The following is a 23,852-nucleotide window of genomic DNA, read 5'->3' as shown; positions in this document are numbered from 1 at the left end:
TGAAGAATTATAATCAATGTTCCATTACCAAGTTCAAATATTAAAAATTAGAGTGTAAAAGCTAAACCTGCTGTGCAATACACCTTGTTTTGTAGGAACTAAACATATTTAGAAACATAAGATAATCCCTATGCCTAAACAAAGCAAGATTTCAACAAGTTTACCCAGGCTGGACATGCAACAGCAACTGTGCTACAGGTCATCTCAAATCTCCTCACAGCTAACTGCTTTCTAAAACCAAAATACAACTACATATTATTCAATAACATATTGCTATCAAACTTACATTATCATTCATACAGCCATGCTCTATGACTATGTTTAAAAAAGGTGTAACACTAAAGAAAGGTTCAGTTCCTCCTCAAGTCTAAAATATCTGGATCATTATCTGCATCTCTTGAGACAAAGAATGTCATATTACTGCTTCCATAGTTCTGCTTCACATTTGTTACACCATATAAATCCAAGCACTCCTACAACTTATATGTCACATTAAATAGTTGATTTAAAAATAATACAATGCTGCCATCACCTGCCGTTGCTGGGCTGCTGTGGAGAATGTCTGGAATGGTCTGAAGGCTCTGACCTCTGGTCAGGAGATCGTGAACGACTGCGGCGGGGCCTGTCATGTGATCGGTTGGAATGATCTGATGCCAGCGACTGAATTTCTGAAATGTCTGTTAAATAAAAGTTGTTTTTTCATGAAATGACTGTAATTTAAATGGTGGTGTGACCTGCTCAAATGGGAATAAGCTTTTGCAGAGAATTTTTATGAAGATGTTAAATCTATGGTTATTATTACAGAAAAACCAAACTTAATATTCCTGAAAGAACAGCCACAAGAATAGGGACTGTATCTTTTTCTCCACGGTTTTTGGAGGTGTGGATTTCATTCACATTCAAACAAAAATTTACCCATATTACAATCTTATTCCTAACTCTTTCTCCTCCCCACCCTCTCATCCCACTTAGGTATTTCACATCTTGACAACACAAGGAATTCTCTCTCTTTAGAAATCAAGTTTTTATACTCACCATCTCTTTCTGAAGCATTAGCAGAATGAATACTGTCAGAAAGGTCAGGGACATTCAACAGTGTGGCTCGTTCATCTCGCTGAACAACCATCTTCAATTTGCCTTTTGACCTTTCTATTAATGTTTTGGCATCTGCTAAGGACATATTTTCCGTCACTGTGCCATTTATCTGGAATAGAGCGGGGAAAAAAGAACAGATATAAACTTACTAAAAAAACCCCAGTGAATCTCCAGCAAAAATAGCGGTGTTCTGTCTGATAATATTTAGAAATAGTTAAATATTTACCAAATTACCATAATATAGTGGAAGACCATTGGGCTCATCCAAAATATTGCATAATATAGAAAATTATTTTCAACTTTCAAAGTCAAAGCTTCTACCACTAATACAAAACTTGTAAAAGATTAGTTATGTTTTTTGAACCAGCACTGCTATGCTCAACAGAGTAAGGAATGGTCCATTTTCCTTCACCAACACATCCACAGCACTACCTTAAAATAAAAATTCTTAGTATAAATTAAAAATCAAAGAATGGGCTGAGTTGGAAGGGACCTCAAAGACCATCCAGTTCCAACCACCTTACCATGGGCAGAGACACCTCCCACTAGACCAGGCTGCTTAAAGCCCCATCCGCTTGCCTTGGACACTGCTAGGGATGGGGCACAAAAAATTAATCCACAACATTTTACTTGCAACTAAGCAAAGCTTCGTACGTTTTCAAATAGTCTTTATTATGTATTTACAGTGGGCATTATTTGTCTGACTAAAGCTTAGGGAATAATACCAAAAAGGCTTAGTAATTTTCCTTTCCTTAGAGAGGTTCATTTATATTAAATTTGATCTTTGAAATTATTTCATGAAAAGTGACACTATTGTCTATTAACTATAATCAAGTTGTTGACAGAGTCAATTCTAAGCAGAGTTCTATCAATAAGTTTTGCCTTTGAACAACCCCTACCACCATATACTGTACCTTCAGTACAACATCTCCTTCCTGGATATTGCCATCTCTTGCTGCCAGGCTATCCTGTGATATTTCTTTCACAAATATATGACTTGCCAACCGCAGACCATACTCTTTACAATAAAAGAAAAAACTGATGGAAGTTACAGTAGAAAAAAAAAAAAAAAAGAGAGGTATCTGGAGATTTACAACACTGCTTTATACAGTATTTACACAGGGAACATGAAGAGAGAGAACTTGGCACACAATGGGCCATAGTAGAATTATGTTAGAGCTTTACCATTTTATCAGTCTCTTTTCCTAACTCTGCCTATAATCAGGGCTGTTGTTCAACAGATTTAGATGCTACCTACAATTTCTCCTCTTCTAAATAAGACAGCCACTAAAGACCCAGCTAAAGTGTAGGTAGGTAGCTGCTGACTACCAGATGTCAGCTGCACAACTGGGATTTGTTTACACTATATAATAGTTTACCCTTAACTAAGCACACAGATTTTTGAATACAAAACATACCACTAGAAACACAATAGCACTTTTTAAGTTTTAAGCCAGCTACTGGTAAAATGGGCCAACTGGTAACAGCATGGTTCACACAGCCCATAACACAACACTGAGTGAAGCAGCTGGCCTTTAAAACCAGCAAAAGTTTTTGCAAGGGATGTACAGACAAGTTACCTTCATTTTTCCTGGATTTCACCAGTGTGACTTTGGTGGGTTTTGCGGGCTGGCTGGAGGTGACAGACCTCCTGTCTGACCTTGGAGATAAGCTCCTCTCCCTGCTCGCGCTGCGATCTCTGACCCAGCTCTTCTCGTGCCTCCTGCTGGCACCGGGACCACCACGGCTGCTCCTTGGATCCCGGATTTCTTCATCATAGCTGTCATCCTCATTTTCAGACACTGGTTCAGGGTCTGGTCGAGTCACTGGAATCTGAATTTTCTTCATCCTTCGGATAGTCTACAACCCAACAGTAGATATCAGCCTCTGGCTGTGTAATGCTAATGGTGTTGGCTAAATGTCAGAAGCCAAGCTAATCCCAGAATTCAAAACATGCAGAGGTATTTGCGAATGCTCTGAATTGCTGCATCCTCATTATAAAATTATATCCAATTAATACAGGAGACTTATCAATACAGATTACTAGAAACTTGTTTTTACAGTTCTTTTAGTGCTTTTTAATACTTATGCAAAAGTGGCAAAAGGATAACAGCCTTTGTAGCACAAAACAATATTCTATCTTCAGTGCTGTGTATCTGAATGCCCTCTCTTTGTTTAAAACCACAAAATCAGTTACTGGCACTGCTAAAAACCTTTTTTGCTAACATGTAATCTAGTGTATACTCAGTATGTTATTGACAGTAATTCTGCTCAACTTTGAAGCCTCCCAGTCTTCCAAAGAAATGTTTATGCAAGACATGGAGGAAGGGTAGCAGTCCTTTTGGAAGTTCAAAGTTGGTTTGCACTAACATAGACAGCTGGTTCCAGAATATGAGCCAGCCCTGTTCAGAGATTTATTTTCTATGTATTACAGAACCAAACCAAGTTCTACCATAAAGCTTTCAATACTTTTTTTTTTTACATAAATCTACACACCAAATACTTAAGATACTGAAAGCGTTGCACGGCTTGCCACACGTTGCTTTCTGTAAGCTTTAAAGAACTGCTACCAAACCTACAAATGCAAAACATTACACTTTTTTGCAACAGCATTAAAGCATACAAATGTACTAAAAAATCTGCCTGCACAAAAGCTTTTCTACAAGCCCTAGGAGTTTGTTTTCATTAATTAAGGAACTTCCTAACATTGTGCATTTTTTGTTCTATTTTTTTGTAGCATAACCCCCAAACTTCTACAGAAAGCTGGATTACCACCCTTTGGTGATGACCTGTTCTGTTTTGCAAAAGTTCAAAAACCAACCACTTAGAATAAGCCTACAAAATTATAGGAATTAAGGTAATTATACTTAATTTTGGCAAACTGTTTTCTGAGCACAAAAAGAACTGTGTTAGTGCCTGAACAGCTTGTCCTTTAGCTTACACCAGCCTTTGAAAAACTCAGTAATAGTGCATCCAACAAAGTAAACAAATATTAAACAAAGCTTATTTGCCACAATTTGGCAGTCTGAGAAGAACTTTACCATAAAGAAAAGGCGCCTGAATTATCCAGTGCCAAATTATGCAATCATCATTCACATTTTAAAAAAACATTTTGAGTGACCCACTTGATAAACATGCCGTGGTCATCACTCAAACCTGAAGCATCACATAGGTGTTATTCAGGTACCTTGCATCATGCCCATATTTTATAGCAGACATTTCACTATTTCACTTTTGTATTTTAGTCATTTTCTATAACTATGGAATTTTAAGTCTTCAAGACATTCACTTACAATTTTGGCATTCTTCCCACTTTTCCTCAGCTGCTGAACAGCAAACGCATGCTCGACATTATCCATTGAAACTCCATTAACCATTGCAACACGGTCATTTTCTCTACATGAAAAACATCACAGTGTACAGTATAAATACTTTATACCAAGAAGAAAATATTGGTAAATAGGCGCCCCTGAGCCAACTGCCTGTATTGCTAACCTACTAAACCAACAGTTACAGACAGACAACTTGAGAGCGAAACAATTAGGTTAACCTACTACCGACAAAGATGAATGCCCCCAAATCAGAACCCAGGTACAGTTTGGCACTTACTGTAGCAGTCCTTCTGCTGGGCCTCCTTTCAGCACATCAGAAATAACTATTGATGTCTCACCACTCTGAAAGTGAGGATTATCTCTTCCTCCAGATATTGCAATACCAAATCCAAATCCAGGGGCCTATAACGTAACAGGAGAAATCTTTTTACTTTCCAATATCTAACGGTCACAATTTGTATTCCCATGCTGAACACAAAAAGGTCCTATGAGATGAATACAAGTTTTTGAAAGAAAGCAGGACCAATGAAAGAATCAATGCTATGCAATCCAGTAACAGGAGACAGATTAAAAATAAGCACTTTTAGAAGGCAAAGAGTTTTGGAGTAACTACCTAGTCTCTCCCAAGAGATTAGAGTTCTCATTTGCATTTTTATGGCCTAGACCTCAGGTGGTCATCAGCAAGACCTCAATCTTCAGTAAGCACAACAAACCATTCCACTGAGCTGCAACACTGACTCAAACCCCTGTATCACTTCCTGCAACACTTTCTTTGAGTTTTCACATTATGGTATTTACCCAGCTTGACCTCACTTAGCTCAGGAACTGACAGGATTGAAGCACACAGTAGAATGACTGCAGGCTCAGTTCTTACGAATAATACCAAGATCCCTTGTACCATTAAATACATCAAAACCTTGTCAGCACTTGCAAATCATCTGCATCTTAACAAAAGTAATTTGCTTCAATCTTCTCCCTCTAGGGTGACCTGCCACTACAGCAAGGTCAGTGCCTCTGAAAAGTTATTCCTGTTAGATATTTCAAGATACAACAATGATGCTTACATTTCTGCCTGGAAGCAGAGAGGGTGGGAAATAAGCTTTCTAAGTATAACTGATCTGCAAACCATCTAGCTCTTTCATCATTGCACAGAAAACATTTTGAGGATATTACCATTTAAATGCTTTAAATTTTACTCAAATCCTGCAATTTTCAACTATGCATAATGCAGTCACTGGACAGAAAAAATCAGGTTTGGGTCAATCCCACCCCTCAATTTCGCACAGCACACACTTTGTGCTGGCAGACTTCACCTCCTCTTTTTCAGACTTTTCAACAAACATGACCCAGCTTTAGCAAGGAGTTTCGTAACCTTCCAGTGACAGCAGAGACAACATGGCAGTCTGCATCTGGCTGCAAGACACGTGACTTTCAGTTTTTTGGACACTAATTACTGCCCAAAACCAACATGTTTCCTATTTCCTCCCAAAACAGAGGTCATAAAGAGATGCTTCAGATTTGCCTGTAAGCAGTGAATTGGAACATACAGTACTAAAATACAGATTTGGAGATTCACTGCTCAGAAATAGAGTCAAGCAGTTAGTCCATACTGTTGCCAAGAAGGAAGCTGGTCTAAGCGTGGGGGACTGGGGAAGGCTACACCTTACTGTTTCTTTTATATCCATTTTAATTCATTAGAGGATGAATGGACTTCTTTTCAAAATACATCCTAGCTAGATTAACCAGAAATCATGGCTGGGATGCAAGAATTAACTGAAGCTTGGTGCCATGAAGGAGGATCTCAATGTCCACTCATGGCCAGAGCCGAGCGTTTTTTTCTGTTTTATTTTTTAAGGTCGAAGAGAATATATAATAGCCTACACAAATATGTTACAAAAAAACCTTTCAAAACAGGAATATTTCCCCTCTCATGACACTCCTCCTTTTAGTTTTCCATTGCTCTAACAAAGAGAACTTAGTTTGTACTGTATTTGGGTGGGGAAGGAAAGGGAGAAAAAGAGATAATAACAGACATTTATGTCAAACTTCATTTAAATATTCTCTATCTTTCCTTCACCATAAACAAAAATATTTTTTAAATTCTCCACTCATGATAAGAAATACAATCATCAGGCTAACTCACTGTAAGCCTTATCTTGCTGCTTGCCATACCACTTTTTTGCCATACTACTTTTTAAAAGTAGATTTGCAAATCAAATCACCAGCATGAAGATGACTACGTTTCATACTTCGATGTTCCCTTGCATTGCTTCAAGGCTTCTGGAGTCTCATATAGAGCACTTAAAAGAGCCTACAGGTCAGATAAAGAGCTTCTAATAAGATAAATCAAGGTCTTCAGAAACACTCCCAATTAAAAAATCAAATCCTAAATCCTTCTGAAAATTTAAGAGGTCACATAAGAAACCTTCCAGTAAAAATCAGCCTACCTACTTTTCATTTTATCCTGCTGCCTACCATCATCTTGAGAGACAACTGACTATCAGAACTGCTCTCTGAAAACTGAGCATAGTTCCTAAACATGTCTGGAAATAGCAAGATGTTGATCACTACAGATTATACAGGATACTAACATGTATCTTAAGTAAAACTGCATTAAGAAAAATCTCTTGTATCACAACTTCACCTGTCAGATGTTGTAGAAAAAACACCAAAAAAAGAGCTGTACTATCCTACTTCCCCATAGTAATGCAGTGTGGGGCAGGCAAAAAGGTAGGTACATACCTGGTTTCTGTGTTTTGGGGGAAGGACACCAACATCTACCACAGACACACAGAACTGAGTTCCAAGCAGGAGAAAAACCACATTTGCATACAAAGTGCATGGTTCCTTCTTCAAGTCCTTTGCAGTTTTAAGTATATAAACCCAGAGGATCTCTCAATAAAAGATAAACTGTAGCTACCTGATAAGCTTTAGCTGAACTTGAGACTGGCTCAATTTCTTAAGAGTTAAGTAGCAGTCCAGTCTAGGAAGTTGAAAGGGTGGTAAAGAAAGGGAACAAAAAACGCTGAGAAATTCCAGCCTCTCCTTCCCAGAAACTTTCTAACGAGTCTTTTGACAGTAGTGCTGGAATTCACCAGTAAACCCTCTTCCCAATGCTAAGGATAAATTCTAAGCATGTGTTTGTTTAACATTAGCATAAGGCTATTGGGTTTTTTATCTGTCAGATGGAAATAACTTTGTTTTTAATTGACTAAATTAATGCTATCAAAATTATTAACAGTACATATCAGCTTTCAACACCTAAGAGCTACTTAATCAGCTAACAAAACATTTATACCGGAACAGTTGGCAGAATTTTGGCACATAAAAGATCATAACCAAAATTATAGTCAAATCATAGTTTCACCTCAATGTTATAAAAGAACTTCTGACTATGCTGCAAGTGCAGCCAAACACGAGATCTCTGGTTCCTACCAATTATTTTAAAAATTTGTTCAAGGTAACACCATATTGCAGCATTTCATTATGTCTTTGTGCACTGACTAAACTCACTTCTGGTGTCACTGAAATTACTGCTGCAATTGACCAGGAAAAATTCCCCTTCAAGAGAAAATGAGGTATCACCAAGCCTACGAGCCAACCTTGTATTACTATAGCATTTTTTGTTTGGTTTTGACTATAAACCAGTACTGATTTAATCACTAATATGAGTAAAAGAATTGAAGTTTACAGAAATTTCAGGGATGACTGGACAGTTTCAAGATGAAAACATAAAGGGCAATTAATTATACATAGAAATAACACTTCTTGCTCAAAAACTTGTTGACCTAAAAATTGTTGGAAGCTTAAAGAGTAGCCTAGATAAACATCACTACACATTTTCATTTTCACTCATACTTTTCTTTCACGTGGCTGCAGTCAGAGACAGGATACTTTGTCAGCCTTCTGGTCAAACTGAGTGTAACTGTTACCTTCACAAAACGGCACCTACCCAAACAGTTACTTTGAATCAACAACATTAAAGCCTTTAGAATCAACAGCTAACAGGTCTGACAGAGAATTACCATTTTATCTGACCAGCTGACCTACACATGTGCATTTTTTTGTCCAAGGTCCATTCATCCCACCAAAGCTACAATTTTAAAATGCCTTTATTCAACAACGAAGTGAAGGCAAATGGTAGAACTTGCTCCCTTGAGAAAACACTTTTACATCTCTCTGGTTTCAGAATGAATACTGCTATTTGGACCACGATTCCACGGTCACTTTAATACTCAGTTGCTGCCAGAAATGGCATCCCACCCAGCTCTGACTTTCGCTAAGCAATTAATTCCTTATTGACTCTCTTGTACAGCTTCATGATAGCTGCATCAGAACTCAGTTTAATTTAGGAGTAACTCAAACAAGAGGAATCAGTCTAAATGCAAAAGCAGTCTTGCTATTCACTGATTCCCAGCACACATTCCTTTGTGCAGGGTACACATTCTGACCACCCAGAATCACTACTTCCAGCCACTGGTTTAAGAAAGCAGCAAGCAAATAAGACAGTTTTGAATACATTTATTTATATGCAACTACATTATTTTGTGTCCCTGCAAATAAAGTTTTAAAACTTTCAAGCACAACCATAAATGAACACAGATTTCTACCTCCCCTCAGTTAAATACAGATGTAATCTAAAGCTTTGTTTCTGGCATGGTTATTTGTAGGCAGGCTTATCTCTGAAACCCAACAAACAAATAGAGCTATCACATGGAGCTTTTACAACACTTCTAAATTTAAACAAAGGAATATGACAGTTTCCTTTCCTTTTACTTCCTGACATCTGGCCTTTTCCTATTGTTTTCAAAAACTACCAGTATCCTGCGTTAGGCACACAGAGCCAATTGTATGAACTTACCCTGTGAAGAGTCACGGTGTGTTGTTCCCATATAGCTGTTTCCTCCATTGTTGTGCTCTAAGGAAAAAAAAAAAAAAAAATCAACCCAAAGATTAAACTTCACTTTCAATAGCTGTATAATACCACAAACAGAAACTTACATTCAAAAGTAATATTAATATTCATATAGAATAGCTACAGAAGAAGTTGGCCTGGCTCATTCATTACACATTTCCTGCCTTTATATGTCACATCTGAACTTCCTGTGCTCCTGTGGAAAAGGGTGTGGGGAAGAACAGACAAAATAGATTACAGAGCTTGAAGTTATAAAGAAGTTTCAAGGGAAGGACTCCAAGCAGCATTTGTGATATAAACTCTTGGTTGCTCATTAAGCCTGCAGTAGTCCAAACAGTTGTATTTATATTCTAACATTTATACTTACACTCTCCTTTTGCTTGTTTTAACTGTATGCAGATTACCGCTAATTCATGAACACCCAGCTACAGATTACAGTACCTGTGCTACAGTATTATGCACACAGGTCATATTTAATGGACTGCAGTTTAGTGTAGGCTAATTATTTTGGTGAACAGTAGCACTGCAGAAATTACAAGGTCCTCTCTAAGGTAACTAGATTAAACAGTAACATTACGACAATATTGACATACCTGCATTTCTGCTTAAAAGAGAACTACTTAGTGTGCCACGACAAGCAAACATTTGGAAAGGGGAACATAGCATGAGGGATGAAAACCTAGCAGAGCCCAAGGCCTGAAAACAGGCAGGAAGGCAGCAGGAAATGCATAGCAAACGTCCTGCTGCTACATTTTCTACCTTTTCAGGGGGAGTGTGCAGTGTTTTGCTCCACACCCTCCCCTCTCATAAGCATTCAATCCACTAATTAAAGAACAGAATCAGAACACAAAACATCTCTGCAACATGGTGGTACTGGTTTTTTGAAAATCTACTTTGCTCTCAATTTGTTCCAGTTACAGTAACTCAGTCACTACAACAAAAAGTACTCAGAATTTTTAATCCAGCCCTGTATTACAGGGAATAGCAGTAGGAGTGTTTACTCTCACAAACAAACTTTTTCCAATTTCAGAATATCAGAATTTGCAACTGGGTTCAAACAGCGAGCTCTTCTCATAACGCCAAAAAGCTCTGCATTTTTGCCTCTGCATCTTGTGCTTGAATTTCAAACGTTAGGATGTGCCACACTACTGCTCATTTCTCTTTCAGAGAACACTTATCTTTAAAGTGCTGTTGTGACTTAATTGGGATCTATTTCATTCAAACAGCTGTAATTCTCCTCAGTTCAGTACCAAATGTTGCTCCTTTGCATTACCAATTGATTCAACTCTATCCCAGAATTAGACCGTTTCTCTCCAGCTTTTTAAACTCAGACTATATACTAAAACAGTAACAATTTACACACACAAAGCCATCTTTGAAACAAAACAGAATGTTTGCTTGTTAAACGGTCAAGGAATACTGATTTTCTTCCTTATTTCTGATGTTCTCATTCTGTCTTAGTTTTGGCAAGGGCTTCTCAGGCTAAACATCTCATCAACAAGTGAAGAATTATCTCTGCAAGTAAACTTCTAAAGCAAAAAGCTTTAAGCTCCTGTTCAGAAGGGGCAACAGGAATCCAATAAAGGACTGCAAAAGTTGCAATTCACATGCTAATTGAAATAGGCTGCCTCATTTCTACCTGCAATTATCAAGAAATAAGTTAACCCGCCTGATCATTTACTGCACTTCTGGCAGCGCTCCACAGGTACAGCCCTGTGTCAGCAGCAGAGCCCCCCTCAGCCAGCACAGTTTGAGCTCCTTGGCTGACAACCTGCCTGATTTCCACAGCTCTGGGTCCTTGTGCCTCACTGCTGGAGCTTGGTACACAGGGCACAGTGCAAACACCACCAACTGGCTCTGGATATGGCATGAACTGATAAAACCCGGTTTAACCAGCTCAGCACTGCTCCCACTGGATCTGGGAGAACTGGCAAACCCAGAGTTGGAGCAGGGCAAGACAACAAAAACAGCTAAGCCATGACTAAGAAAATCAGAAATTACCTATTAACATGCTTCTGAGAACTGTGAGAAGACACTACTTCACAAAAAACCCAAGACAAATGCTAAAAAAAAAAAAAAAAAAAAAAAAAAAAAAATCAACTTCACAAACTCACCAGCCTTTCTAAACCTGGACAGGGCACTCACTGCTCAGTCAGATTGAGGCTGCCACTTTTAAAGCCTTTCTCCTTTCTGCAGAAGCTCAGACTTTCCACTTTATTCCCCATTTTTTTGCTCACACTATTGCTATCACCTCTCCTAGATTTTACTAATACATCCATTTCAAATGCACAAGACTTGGAAACATCAAATATCCATTAGTTACACAGCAAAGCAAGTAATACGTTATTTTAATTCTTTCTGCATGCCCAAACAGTCCAATCAAGAACAGTGAAAAACAGTTCAAAGGCAGTCTGAGGTGAGTGTTGGTTTTGACACAAACTGCTTACTTGAGTTAGTTTCTGATCTGTAAAGAACTGCATTCACTCACAAAAGAAAAAGGGAAGTTTGAAGACGACCTGTGAAGGTACTCATCCCACTTAACACTGACAACTGAGGCAGAAGAATGAGCCTGTGCTACCATCAGCTGAGGTCCCTGTTGTGATGCTGCTCTTATTAGGCCATACTCAAAGTCTTCTATTTTTCATGCTATCCACCACTAATTTAGGGGAAATCAAGGTGACTCAGCAGGAACTGAGAAATATATACAGCCTAACAACCCAGAAACTAGGAATATAGGAGAATACTAAGACGCCCCAATCTAGAGTTATAATAATTTAACAGAGACCCTTTAATACCTTTGAAATGCAAGTGGACAACTTTGCAAACTCCTATATTTATATTACCAATGACTCTACATCACAGAATCACAATTTTTGAGGCTGGAAGGGACTCTGGAGATCATCCAGTCCAACTCCCCTGCCAAGGCAGGGTCACCTGGAGCAGGTGACACAGGAATGTGTCCAGGTGGGTTTGGAATGTCTCCAGAGAGGGAGATTCCACACCCTCCCTGGGCAACTATTGTAGTGCTCTGCCACCCTTCAGGGAAAGAGACTCTTCCTCATGCTGAGGTGAAACTTCTTGTGCTTTAGGTTATGGCCATTGCTCCTCATCCTGTCACTGGGCACCACTGAAGAGTCTGGCACCATCCTCTTGGCACCCATCTTGGAGATATTTCTATGCATTAATGAGATCCCCTCTTACTCTTCTCCAGACTAAACAGGTCCAGCTTTTCCTCATAAGAGATGCTCCAGACCCTTCATTATCTTTGTGGCCTCCGTTGGGCCCTCTCCAGCAGCTCCTTGTCTTTCTTGTACTGAGGAGCCCAGAACTGAGCACATGTATTAAGAATAAAAAGAACAGACAGAATGATTATATCATGACTTTAGTGATTTATTTCATGCTTTTGATTTATTAAAACGATAAATTTCCTTAAGCTCATCTTAAACACCTTTACATAGACAATTAGTATTCCTGGCTCTGTATATGGCAAGTGGATGTGTTGTTTTTTTTTTTTTGTTTTGTTTTTTTTTTTATATTTATTTTATTACTATTTAAAGGATAGAGTCATACATGATGTTGCAATTCATCAATATGGAAGTTATGAAACTTATCACTTGCTCAGAATCTTGGAAATATCCGATCTTGTTCAACTCTTTCATCTTTGGAATTGCCCTTAGAAATAAACATATCAAAGTAAACATCTTTTCAGAAAGCTCTCTTTGTGGTCTTATAAGGGTCCTTCAAACAAAAGCAAACATCTTTTGTCCCCCTTCTCAACATATTTCAATGCAGTCATGTTGCAAATGCCATTGCTCAGTTTACCGCAGGTGAAAAAGCTGTTGCCAGCAGCAGCACTGAAGCCACCCACAGGCTTGAGAAGACAATTCCAGTTCACATTTGGAAAGCTTCAAACAACAGCAACAGAAATTAGTATTCTACCTTAAAATAACGCAAGTTTCCCAAGGGGAGGTTTCTTGCAGATTAACACTTTTTAGATTTCTACACCTCAGCTCAGACTAAGGCCAGAGCTCCTACATATTCTTGACATCCAAGCCCGAATAGTTTCCCAATGTTTCTTTCAAAGTCTAGGGGGATTTACTATAGGAATTATTGTTCCCTTTTTAACTCAACTGCTTTTCATAAAAAGTGAATTGTGTTCTAAATGACAAGATAGATTTTAAGGAATTGTTTCCTCAATTGTGATCAAATTTTGAGGTCAAATGAGTTTTCAATCATGTTATTTCTTAGTAAAATTTAACAGTAATTTTCAATAAATAAATGTAAGTGTTAAATATCTACAGTTGCCATCCATTTCCATACATTCCTCACTAAGGACAAAGTGAGGACAAAGAGATTATTACATTTTCAGAGAAAATAATACCTAGGTATCTACCTAAAACAGATTTTCCTCTGGAGTACACAAGAAGAACCTACTGTAGGAAGCACTAAGTTGCATTTAGCATCTTTACCAGTCTGGTTTTGCATAACAGCATTGACAGCTGTCCTACAGACAATAAAATGAAGCAATTGTTTCTGCTACCTCAGGGGGCATATTGCTCCTATTCTGCACAGAACACAGTGGGGAGAGGAGAGGTATCTGACAGCTGTGAGCTCTTTCAACCACAACAAGCAAACCACAGGAAGTGAATGGTCAGATCACAAACTCAGCCATGTAAAAGAACACCAGCTTTGCTTCAAGCTTGCAGTCTTGTGTATACCATACTTACAATAAAATGCTCATGTCAAAAAACATTCCTATTTATCCTGAGAAAATCATAACAACTGTGACAGTGTTCTTATTTATGACACAAAAAAACAGAAGGAAGAACTGGTACTGGGCTGTGTCAAAAGAGGGAAAAAATACTGTATTCACTCTATATACTCTACTATATAATCTTGTATTACATACAGTATTAACTATAATACATTTAGAGTGTGAATCCCTCTTCAGAAGGATACACCAGACATACATATGCCTCACCCATCTTGCTGCATTTCTATTTGGCTTCTAAAATTAATTTTCCACTATTCTTGGGGAAGTCCAGTTCAGCAGCAGGATGCTATTAAACTTCCAAGTTCTAAAGGTTAAATGCAGTATCAATACATTTTAACTGCACTTGTGGGAACAAGAATTAAAAGTGCTTATCAGAACGATCAGAATTTGAAACTCTTACAAGAATTTCTGCAATTTGTTAGGTATCTAGGGGGTGATATTTATCATTCACTTAAAAAAACCAACATAATCAAAGTCAATATCCAAAACACACAGCTTCCTGAGGAAGTATAGAAAACAGAATCTTCCCTTAGCCAGCCCAGAACAAGGAATGAAGAGGTCATTTCCCTACACACAGCATCTTTCAGCACTCAGCTGCAGCACAGTGTTGTTTCCAACACCAACCACGATGACTTCCCTACAGATACTCACCTTTGTCCTTGCCTAGTTGAACTACAGCCACCTTAAATTCCAACAGATTCCCTCCAATTGCCTTATCATAAAAGCCTTCAGCTGACTGGGGGCAGGAGACCCATTTTTTAACAGTTGTTCCCCTGCAATTAGTGCAATGAGGTCAGAATCCCATTATCTGACTGATTTTATCAGCTGAAAGGAGAGCTTTGTCTTCCATAGTCTAACACATACACAATGCACCACAGCCTCTCTACAGGGAACCTTAGAGTTACTTGAGGTATTTCCAATCCTGGCAGCCAACTTCTGGAGCAAGTGCAGGCAGTCAGGCGGAGGAGAGCACTGAGGCAGGGTCCCCACAGCAAACTGCACACTGCTGCAGCTACATTCCCACCCACAGCCCGCTATCTCTGTCCTACACTCTGCAAACAGCCTGTATCTTGGTTTTTTATTTGATCATCACTCCTTCCAAGGAGAAGGACTGTTTTCCTGAACAGAGGAGAAGACTCAAGAGATCAGACAGAGCAGCTCAGGGACTGCCACAGAGCATCAGGTGCACGTTGTTTGTCTATTTGATTATCTCTTTTACGCAGCACTGCTAAATTGAGGAGAAAGCACCCACTAAAGGACTCTTTTGAGAGGTGTATAAAAAAACTCCACAGAATCACTGAAGCTGAGAAGTCAGTCTTCAGACTCCCCTTCTGAGTGCACATCCACAGAAGTGATATCAACCATCTCTTGAAATAGAAATAATAACCTTATTCTCTAAAGCAGATGTACTAACCACCTAAAAGTAAAGCAGTGCTCATTGCAATTTTTTCCCATTTGATATATTGTACAGGTTCCAAGCTCTAGTCAAGAGTTCCACTCCTCCCAAACATTCACCTATATTAAACAGCCCCACCTCATGAAAAGTCTGTACGAGGAAAACCACAATTAAAGCTGCTCTTCAGATGAGAATGCGCAATCCAACTTAGAAAAAATACAGGATTTTCAACACTGCATGTTAATAAAATGAACTTATTTTGATTTAGATCACTCTAAGTACGAAGTCTCTACAGCAGCACACATGGACAGTTTGAACAGTACAATTAATCTTTACATCATGAAGAACAACCTTGAGAGGAAAAAGTAGGACTAAATACATACATGTATGTTTTAAAAATAACTCGGTTGTTTAACCATTTCACTCAATTCTGCGTGCTTCCAAAACCACATGCCATTCTGCAAGACACTACCTTACTAAACACAATTTCCACTGCTTCCTGACATAAAATTCCAGAGGTTTGTGGCTACCTTTTGAACATATAGATACTGCATGTATCTAAAAACACCCCTAACCACAGGTTTTCTCGACAAATTTTTCTACAAGAGAAATTTTTGCTCTGACTTCTGGGCACTGTTCTCTCCAAGCTAAAAAAGTAGCTCAGTATTTAACTCACCACATCCATGTAATACTCAGCTTGTTTAGCATGACTCACTTTTCCAGAATGGCCTCTCAAGTCAAAGCTTCACACATCACAGATGGGATCATAAAACCTTTCTGTTGGTGGTACTGCTGCTCAATGGAAAAAATGTTAGACCCCTCTTCCAAAAAAAGCCCTAATCAAGAACAGTATGCACAAATTTGGAGGGATGCTGCATTTTAGTTAAATAATTAAATACTGGATTACAGATCCAGTTAAATCTGAGTATTTATAGAAGTGTTTATGACACAGGCCTAGTAAATCACATTATCCATGAAAGGCAGAAGGCTGACACTCAGGAATAAGGCAAAACAAACCAGAGCGCAAGACCCACATGCAGATACATCTCAAATGATCTCAGGTCAAGTTACTTCAGATGAAGAACACCACTCAAACACCCTGGTAACAGTATCAGCCAGCAGCTAAGCAAAGCTTACTAGCTCCTGATAGCTAAGGTGTGGGGAAACTGTGCTTCAACGTATGGGATCCTTGCCTCTTTTTGCTTCTTTCCATTTTGCCTTTCAGCTGGCAGTGAAACCACATAGGATCACAAACTCCAAAGTGCTGGCAATAGTGTTTCACAGATCACTACTTCAAGCCAGTACACTAGCAAAAGATAGCAAAATCACACAGAACAGAGGCTAAAAAAGCCAAGTGGCAAGCCATGTTTCTCCCCCCAGCAAGGGATGTTACCACAGAAGCACAGACAACTTGCACTTTGCTTTAAGTAATTTCTCTACCATACTGACCTATGTCAGTATTATTAGGACCTAAAGATTCCTAATTTAGAGTATAAATTTTAACATATAACTGAAAGGACTTATCCCCTCATTATTTACCTCAAATTTGATTTTTTTTTTTTGGTATCATTTCAAAACCAAGATCTTCAAGGAACTCATGTAATATTTCAATTGTTTAAATCTTAGGATGCAACTTGAAAAGCAATTATTTTACCACAGGTACCTGCTTAGGCAGCACACACTACCCTCCTACTAGTTTCCATCCTCAAAAACATCCCCTCCCTCGTATCTTGTGAAAGTGTTACACATATTTTTGTGGTCATTGCTAACCGTATCCCTACCAGTTCATCTCAACTTCAACAACAGCACCTGCTCCTGGTACAGTTTGTAAGGCAGTCCTGGGAATGTAAAAGCTTAAACTACAGCCTCTCACCAAAGTAAAACAAGTCCTATTGAAGTGCACCAGTGGAGCTCAGAAGTACACACAGCTGTGACCAGTTTCACAGCACTGACACAGCTTAGAACAGCAAATTCTAGTCCCACAGCTGCCTGGTGGGTTTGTTTTAAAACCACAGTGGTGATCAAATGGTGGTGCAAACTGCCCAGGAAGGCCATGGAATATCATCCTTGGAGGGGCTCAGAACTCATCTGGACAAGATCCAGGGCAACCCTGTAGTTGACCCTGCTCTGAGTATGGGGCTGGACTAGATGATCTCCAGAGCTCTGATGAGCTCTAGATGATCTGAGCTCACTGTTCTGCAATTATTCTATAAATCAGATTTAGTGAGAACTGCTTTGAGCACAGACTTGGACTAGCTGATCTCTAAGAGTCCCTTCCAACCTTAATTACTCTGTGATTCTACGTAAGTCACATTGCCAGCACTTTTCTGAAACCAAATCCAATCATCCAACTGCCGACACAACCTCCATCTCTACTCTTATACACAGCTTGACATTAGTGTTTTATCACTCAAAGAACATCAGCTGGAGTTATTCCAGTTGGTTTTTCCCTTGGGGAAGGAGAAGAGCACAGTATCAGTATCAAAGAAAGCAAAATGATACTGTATTAGCTTTACATAAGAAGCCTAAATAAATCTTCTGTATCTGACTACAGCTTTTTATTTAAAAAACACAAAACCAAAATGCACACAAGTAGCAGATATGTCCCCCAAGGAATTACCAACATGAATATAGACATCAGTGCAGCAATCAAAGCTTTCAAGCACTTCACCTGAAGACAGACTGCTTCTCACCTTGTCTCTAATCAAGAGAATCATAACCTAGTCACCAAGTGCTGCACCACATACATTTTAGATCATTATACTCTGAAGATCTGTCAAATGAGAGCTTCAGGATAGGCAACAATATCCCACTAAGACAGAGCTGGGTTGGTTTTCCAAGACACTACTCAGAGCTTCCAAGTATGAACAAATGTTTAAGAGCCTTGCATTACAATTCCAGTTACAGGTGCACAAAAACGGCCTTTGACATCTTCCATCCTGACAATAAAAGAGTAGCCTGCATAGGTTAATTTCTATTTAAAATCAGGAGGGGGAGGGGGAGGGGAGGTGTTGCTTGTTTTGTTTTTGCTTTTTACAGCCCACATAGCCACAGCAAAACTATACATTCTATAGTTAGTTTACCACATTCTTCTAAAATTAAGATTTGAACTGCGGGTGTTCTGAACACACACACTACATTTTGCTTCATAGAAGCAGTTGACAACTACTTTTGAAGTAGCAGGATTAGGGGGTTGGGAACGTGTTTCCCTGACATTTTACCCCTTGAATCTCAGTATGAAGAAATATGTCACTGGGCAGTAAGTGACATGCCTGCCCTGCTTGTAGGTACAAAATTTCTTCCTCTGAATCTCAACTCTCAACCAACCACTCTTAGTAAGAAATTAAAGGAAAAGTGTCCTTCCCTACCCTGAACAACCACACACCCAGATGGCATCCTCCCACCCTCAACTTGGGTAACTGTCAGTTAAGAAGATTCAATTTTAGCAGTCACATGGCTGCTAGAGCATCTCCAGAACACAGTACAACTCTGAGCTCACATTAACTTCACACAATCAGAGAAAGAAAGTCTCAAATCAAGGATACAGAAATACAGGAGTTCAAAGAGAAAGAGATGGTGAATAATGTTAAGTCTTACAGCTCCTTGGAAAAGGGTTAACTTCTTGGGTTAGAAAGTTTTTAGTGACTTTGGATTAAGGAGACAATGGCAACAAACAGTTTGGTTTAAAAAGCACAGTTACAGGGAACACAGCAGGGTTCTGCTTTACTTTCAAATACAGTGCTTGTGAATTGAGAGAGGAAGAGAAACAAGTCCAAGAAGTCACTGGGAGAGTGAATGGGAACTAGAGCAGCACTGCCATACCCCCCTGGCAAGAGATAGACATGTGACTTAGATGGGAGGACAACATAACAAACACCACCACAGCATTCAAAAGGCTTACTCAGCCATCAGAAAGGTAAACATTCCTAAACTTTCTTATCAGGCAAGTGTGGAAAGCGGAAAACACCTCATTTTTTTCTCAGCAAAAAGGACTATCCCCATCCTAATAACATCTAGCTTCCATATTACTTCACCATGAAATGGATTTTCCTATTTTTCAAAAACACCTACCCTGAAAAAGTATCTGTTTAAACAGGTACAGTCTACCACACTTTGAGAGACAGTTGTGAGTAAAGTGTCAATCTCTCCTTGCTTATATGCACATCAGTCTATTCCAGGATTTTCCTGCTGAAAAAACTCTTTCTAAAGCTAATGCATTAATGATTAGTAGGTGTTACAGAAAAAAAAAATAGCATGCTGCAATTGTCCTTCCATTTAATCTCAAAACTGAGTAACATAGCTCTGACAGAACTCAAAAATGGGTAATGAGTTGAAGGTGTAGAAAGAAAAAAACGCTAAGATGTATTAGTAAGTAAAACCAGTATTTAAATTCTGAACAATATAGTGCAGGAGAAGAGATGGAGGAAAAAAGTCCTTTGCTTTTTCATACTAAGTTGTTCCATTGTATTCAACAGCCCACAGACCTGCAGATGAACTCCCACATCCCAAGGAGCATCTTTCTACAGCTCGGTCAACATCATTTTCATCAGTCCTTTACACCCTTTTTGTTTAGTGTCTATGTAATATAAATTGAACTTATCCACTGATACTATGAAAAATCGAAGTGATTGTGAAGGTTCAATTTCCAAGGAGTGGTGCAAAGGGGTGAATGGGGCCTAAGAAAAAGGAAGTCAGTTGTGTGAACCAATTGCCTAAACATAACCAAGGCAAGGCACAGCAGCCAGAGGACTTGGAGCCAAGTCTGCTGTCAGGAGTACATCGAGTATCTCATTAGAACAGCACCTTGAGGCCACTACTTGACAATGCAAAGGGTTAAGGAGCAGCAAAAGCCTAAGGCTTAAGGCTACTTTCATTCTTGGCACAGAGGATCTCCTTCATTTGCAAAGCTACTCTGAACTGAAACAAGGAATCAGCCTGGCATTGATGATGGCTTTCTTGGGATGGAAAAGGAGCAGCCAAGAAGGGAAGCGAGCAAAATAAAAGCAGGAAACTACTCAGGTAGGTTATTCATTGACTCCGAATGTAGTCAAAAGACTGCCCATATAACAACATACCTGCAGACACTTTGATAACCCTTGCTGCTGCTGCTGCTGCTTTCATGGGTAACACAATTGCTTATTCACAGCCAGTTCCAGAGTGGGATTTTTTTTTACTCTTAATCCTGGCTATAGTATTAAATATTTGCAAAATATGGATATTTTATTCCAGAAGGCAAAAAAAGACTCATTTTTGCCAAAGGAAGATTTACAAGTATATTTTATAGAAAACACATTTTTCTACCCTCCAATTTATTAACATTTTCCTTTTTTTTTAAGTGATTCATCCCTTTCTCCTCAGGAGCCAAGGCCACTAACAAGCACAGGAGAAAATAACAGCAGCTCCAGAAGAATCAGCAAGCAAGAAGAACCAGTAAGACATGACCACACTTTTCCCTTCCCTTAAAAGGACATGCAACAGCAACAGGGGTGACCCTGCAACCCAAAACATCTTTTTATTTCAATCGTACCTCTTAAAGAGCAGCAATGAAACCAGCTCCATCAGGGAGCCAAGACTGAACAACAGGCACTAAAAGCGGGCCTGAGATACTGCCCAGCACCATCAGCTGCCCTGATCACAATTCTGCTCTTTGATTTACTACCGGCAGCAATCCCACCACTGCCTTTCACTATATACCATTGGTTCACAACCAGACCTCTTCAGAACAGCTGGATACAAACCACTACATAGTAACTTGAGAAAAGCAAGCACTTTTTAAAAACAGCACGTTCTTGGTTTTTTGGGGTTGGATTTTCTTTTGTAGACTGCATCCCTACTTCCACTTCAAATAGCAGAATTCATACAAACCCCAGACTGAAGAATTACCCCAGCCTTTCTCACTCAGTGAGTCAGGAGCCAACACCCAGTCTCCTTCCCTCCCCCCATGAAGAGACGGCAGAAGAGACACTGGCTACAGTCACTGGAAAAAATGACAGAGCAATTACTGGACAAGAGACCGTACACAGGCTTCAAACTGACCTCTGTAGGTATTCAGATTTACATAACCATCACATCGTTTCAGACAGACATATAGATAGAATTTCTTTCTTTCCTGTTTGCACATCAAAGTGGAGGAATGGAACAAGGGAATTCACTAACATGCTTAAGAGAAATAACTGTTGACCAGATCAGAACTTCCTAGCAGCAAGTTGCCTTATGCATACCATGCAAAACAGCACACTTCAAAAGCAATTCTTCTCATGAAAATCCATTTGGTAGACTTTCAATTATTTCCACCATTGTAGATGAACCAACACTAAATTTTACATAAAACCCAGTATGCAAATTTAGAAAGCTTTAATCACCTAAAATTACAATCTTTCAGATCAAATAGCTTTAAGGCTTGCCTTTTGCAGTTTCAACTTGACCTTCTACTTCCCCAATTCAGTTTTAAGGTGATAAAAAGCCCAAGTATACCTAAAAACATAGTCCCATCAAAGGGGAAGTTAAAGCCACACCTAAAAAGCCAAAGGTTAACCTAAAAAATGGTCACAAAGCTAGTTTTGTATTTACACCAGCAATTAAAAATAAACTCATTTCAGTGGAACAAACTGCCTCACCAACAGCTTTAACCACATGACACTAACTTCTATACCCACAATTTCAAGTATATCAATGATACAGGATTATATTCTTGACCAAAACTGCTTCATGTCCATTCATCACCACTCTGGAATGCACATTTCCACGTATGCAAGAAAACTATGTGGCCAGAGATGATCAAGGCTATTTTAAGATATGCATTGTGCTTCTACAGAACTGCATCTTCTAGCTACCTGGAATCATATTTAAAAATGGAGTTGGCAAACCCAAAGCACTTAAACAAGAGCAAATTTCTACGTTTTTAAAAGTTGTTCTGATTATACTTCACGTTAAAAACTGCAAGAAGGAAAAACTGCAAAACTATAACCTGACACTCCAGTTTGCAACCTGAAAACACACAAGTTTACACAGCCTTTACCTCACTCCTGGATTACCACAGCAGTCCTTGTGCTACAGAAAGCAGCTCTATTGAACTTCAACATTCTGAATGCAATAAATTCTAAGAAAATAACAAAAAGGTTACAGACCAGGGGAAATAACTAGTGTAGAAATTTCAAGTCTTGCCCCATCATTACCTTATCTCTACGTTTCACATTCTAAAGCAAGTTAAGACTTTAATTGACAAAAAAAAAATTCACCTCAAGAGTGACAAAGTTCTAAAAGAAGCAAGGAAGAAGGGTAACAGAAATCCCACTTAACTGTATTTTCCCCCTCTGCAAATATTTGTTCACATTGCTGTGCATTAACTCCAATCTGTTCCACCAAAAAGAAAAGGAAAATCAATGGCAGAAGGGCTTCCACACTCTTGCCTGATGTGAGTCACACCTTGAGTCTTGAGGGGGAAGGTACACATCACAACAATGTAATTTAATTCCACAGCTAAACAAATTCTTTCAAGAGCAGAACTTCACTTGTACCACACTCTCGCTCCTCACCACCAGCACCCTAACATTCAGGTGTATATTGGCATCTGAAAGTAAAGGATACAAAAGGCCAATTTTGTGACAACATGGACCTTGGATAAATCAGCAACACATCTTTAGGATTGCTTATAATGACCTTTTTTTAAGGAACTAAGTTATTACAAGGTGATACAGGAAAAAAAAGTACTTAAAAGCTCTTTTTCCATTCCACCTTTGCTTTACATCTTGCAACTAATACAGTAAACTAAGGATTTTAGCTGCCCAATACTGATAAATTGACCAAATTAAGGTTCCACAAGCATGTACCAATTATCAGTTTGCACACATTTATCATATTGGTGACATTTTTCCTTGACAATGCATTGTCAGCTTAGCAGTCAGTGCTCCCAAGCCATGTTTATCCTCAAAAGATCAAAGACAACATATGCTTTACCATAACAATAGTGCAGATTACTGATGCACATACTTAACAGACTTAAATATTGAGACCAAATGCAGTGACATTTCACAGAAGTGTAAAGTTTCTGCAGGGTATAGCTTCTCTCTCCAAACTGGAGGGAAGGCTGTTAGCAAAGCATTAGGTATAGAATAGATTATCATCATTATTTCAGATAACCTACAGCCCCACACACCTACATAGAGCACATCATTGCATCTGTAAAATTAAATGCAAATGTCAGTATTACTCTGAAATAATTTTCAAAAGCAGTATTTTAGGTTTTCTTTATTTTTCAGATACAATACAAGCATATTTTCAGTTTGGTTATTCTTTTGCTACTGCTATTAGCACTGGATACACACTTCGTACAAGGTGGAA

The 23,852-nt window shown here is 38.8% G+C and overlaps 1 protein-coding gene across 12 annotated transcripts in view; it reads right to left on the bottom strand.

Annotated features, from left to right (window-relative positions):
- TJP1 (tight junction protein 1) overlaps positions 1 to 23,852 on the bottom strand; it is a 190,405-nt gene that overhangs the window by 30,820 nt on the left and 135,733 nt on the right. For all 12 annotated transcript variants that reach the window (XM_042039671.1, XM_042039673.1, XM_042039670.1 and 9 more), the window contains 7 exons: positions 9,289 to 9,345; positions 4,705 to 4,829; positions 4,389 to 4,491; positions 2,676 to 2,955; positions 2,010 to 2,113; positions 1,036 to 1,204; positions 533 to 677 (listed from right to left, as the gene is read on the bottom strand). In XM_042039671.1, coding sequence (XP_041895605.1) covers positions 533 to 677; positions 1,036 to 1,204; positions 2,010 to 2,113; positions 2,676 to 2,955; positions 4,389 to 4,491; positions 4,705 to 4,829; positions 9,289 to 9,345 — 983 coding nt within the window. The remainder of the gene's footprint in view (positions 1 to 532; positions 678 to 1,035; positions 1,205 to 2,009; positions 2,114 to 2,675; positions 2,956 to 4,388; positions 4,492 to 4,704; positions 4,830 to 9,288; positions 9,346 to 23,852) is intronic.

Source organism: Corvus kubaryi, unplaced genomic scaffold (assembly GCF_017639235.1).
Source record: "Corvus kubaryi isolate FWS band 111438036 unplaced genomic scaffold, C.kubaryi_AGA036_p1.0 37394, whole genome shotgun sequence".
Classification (NCBI taxonomy): Eukaryota; Metazoa; Chordata; class Aves; order Passeriformes; family Corvidae; genus Corvus; species Corvus kubaryi.
Note: the sequence above shows the minus strand (reverse complement) of the source record. Positions and strands in the feature narration are given on the sequence as shown.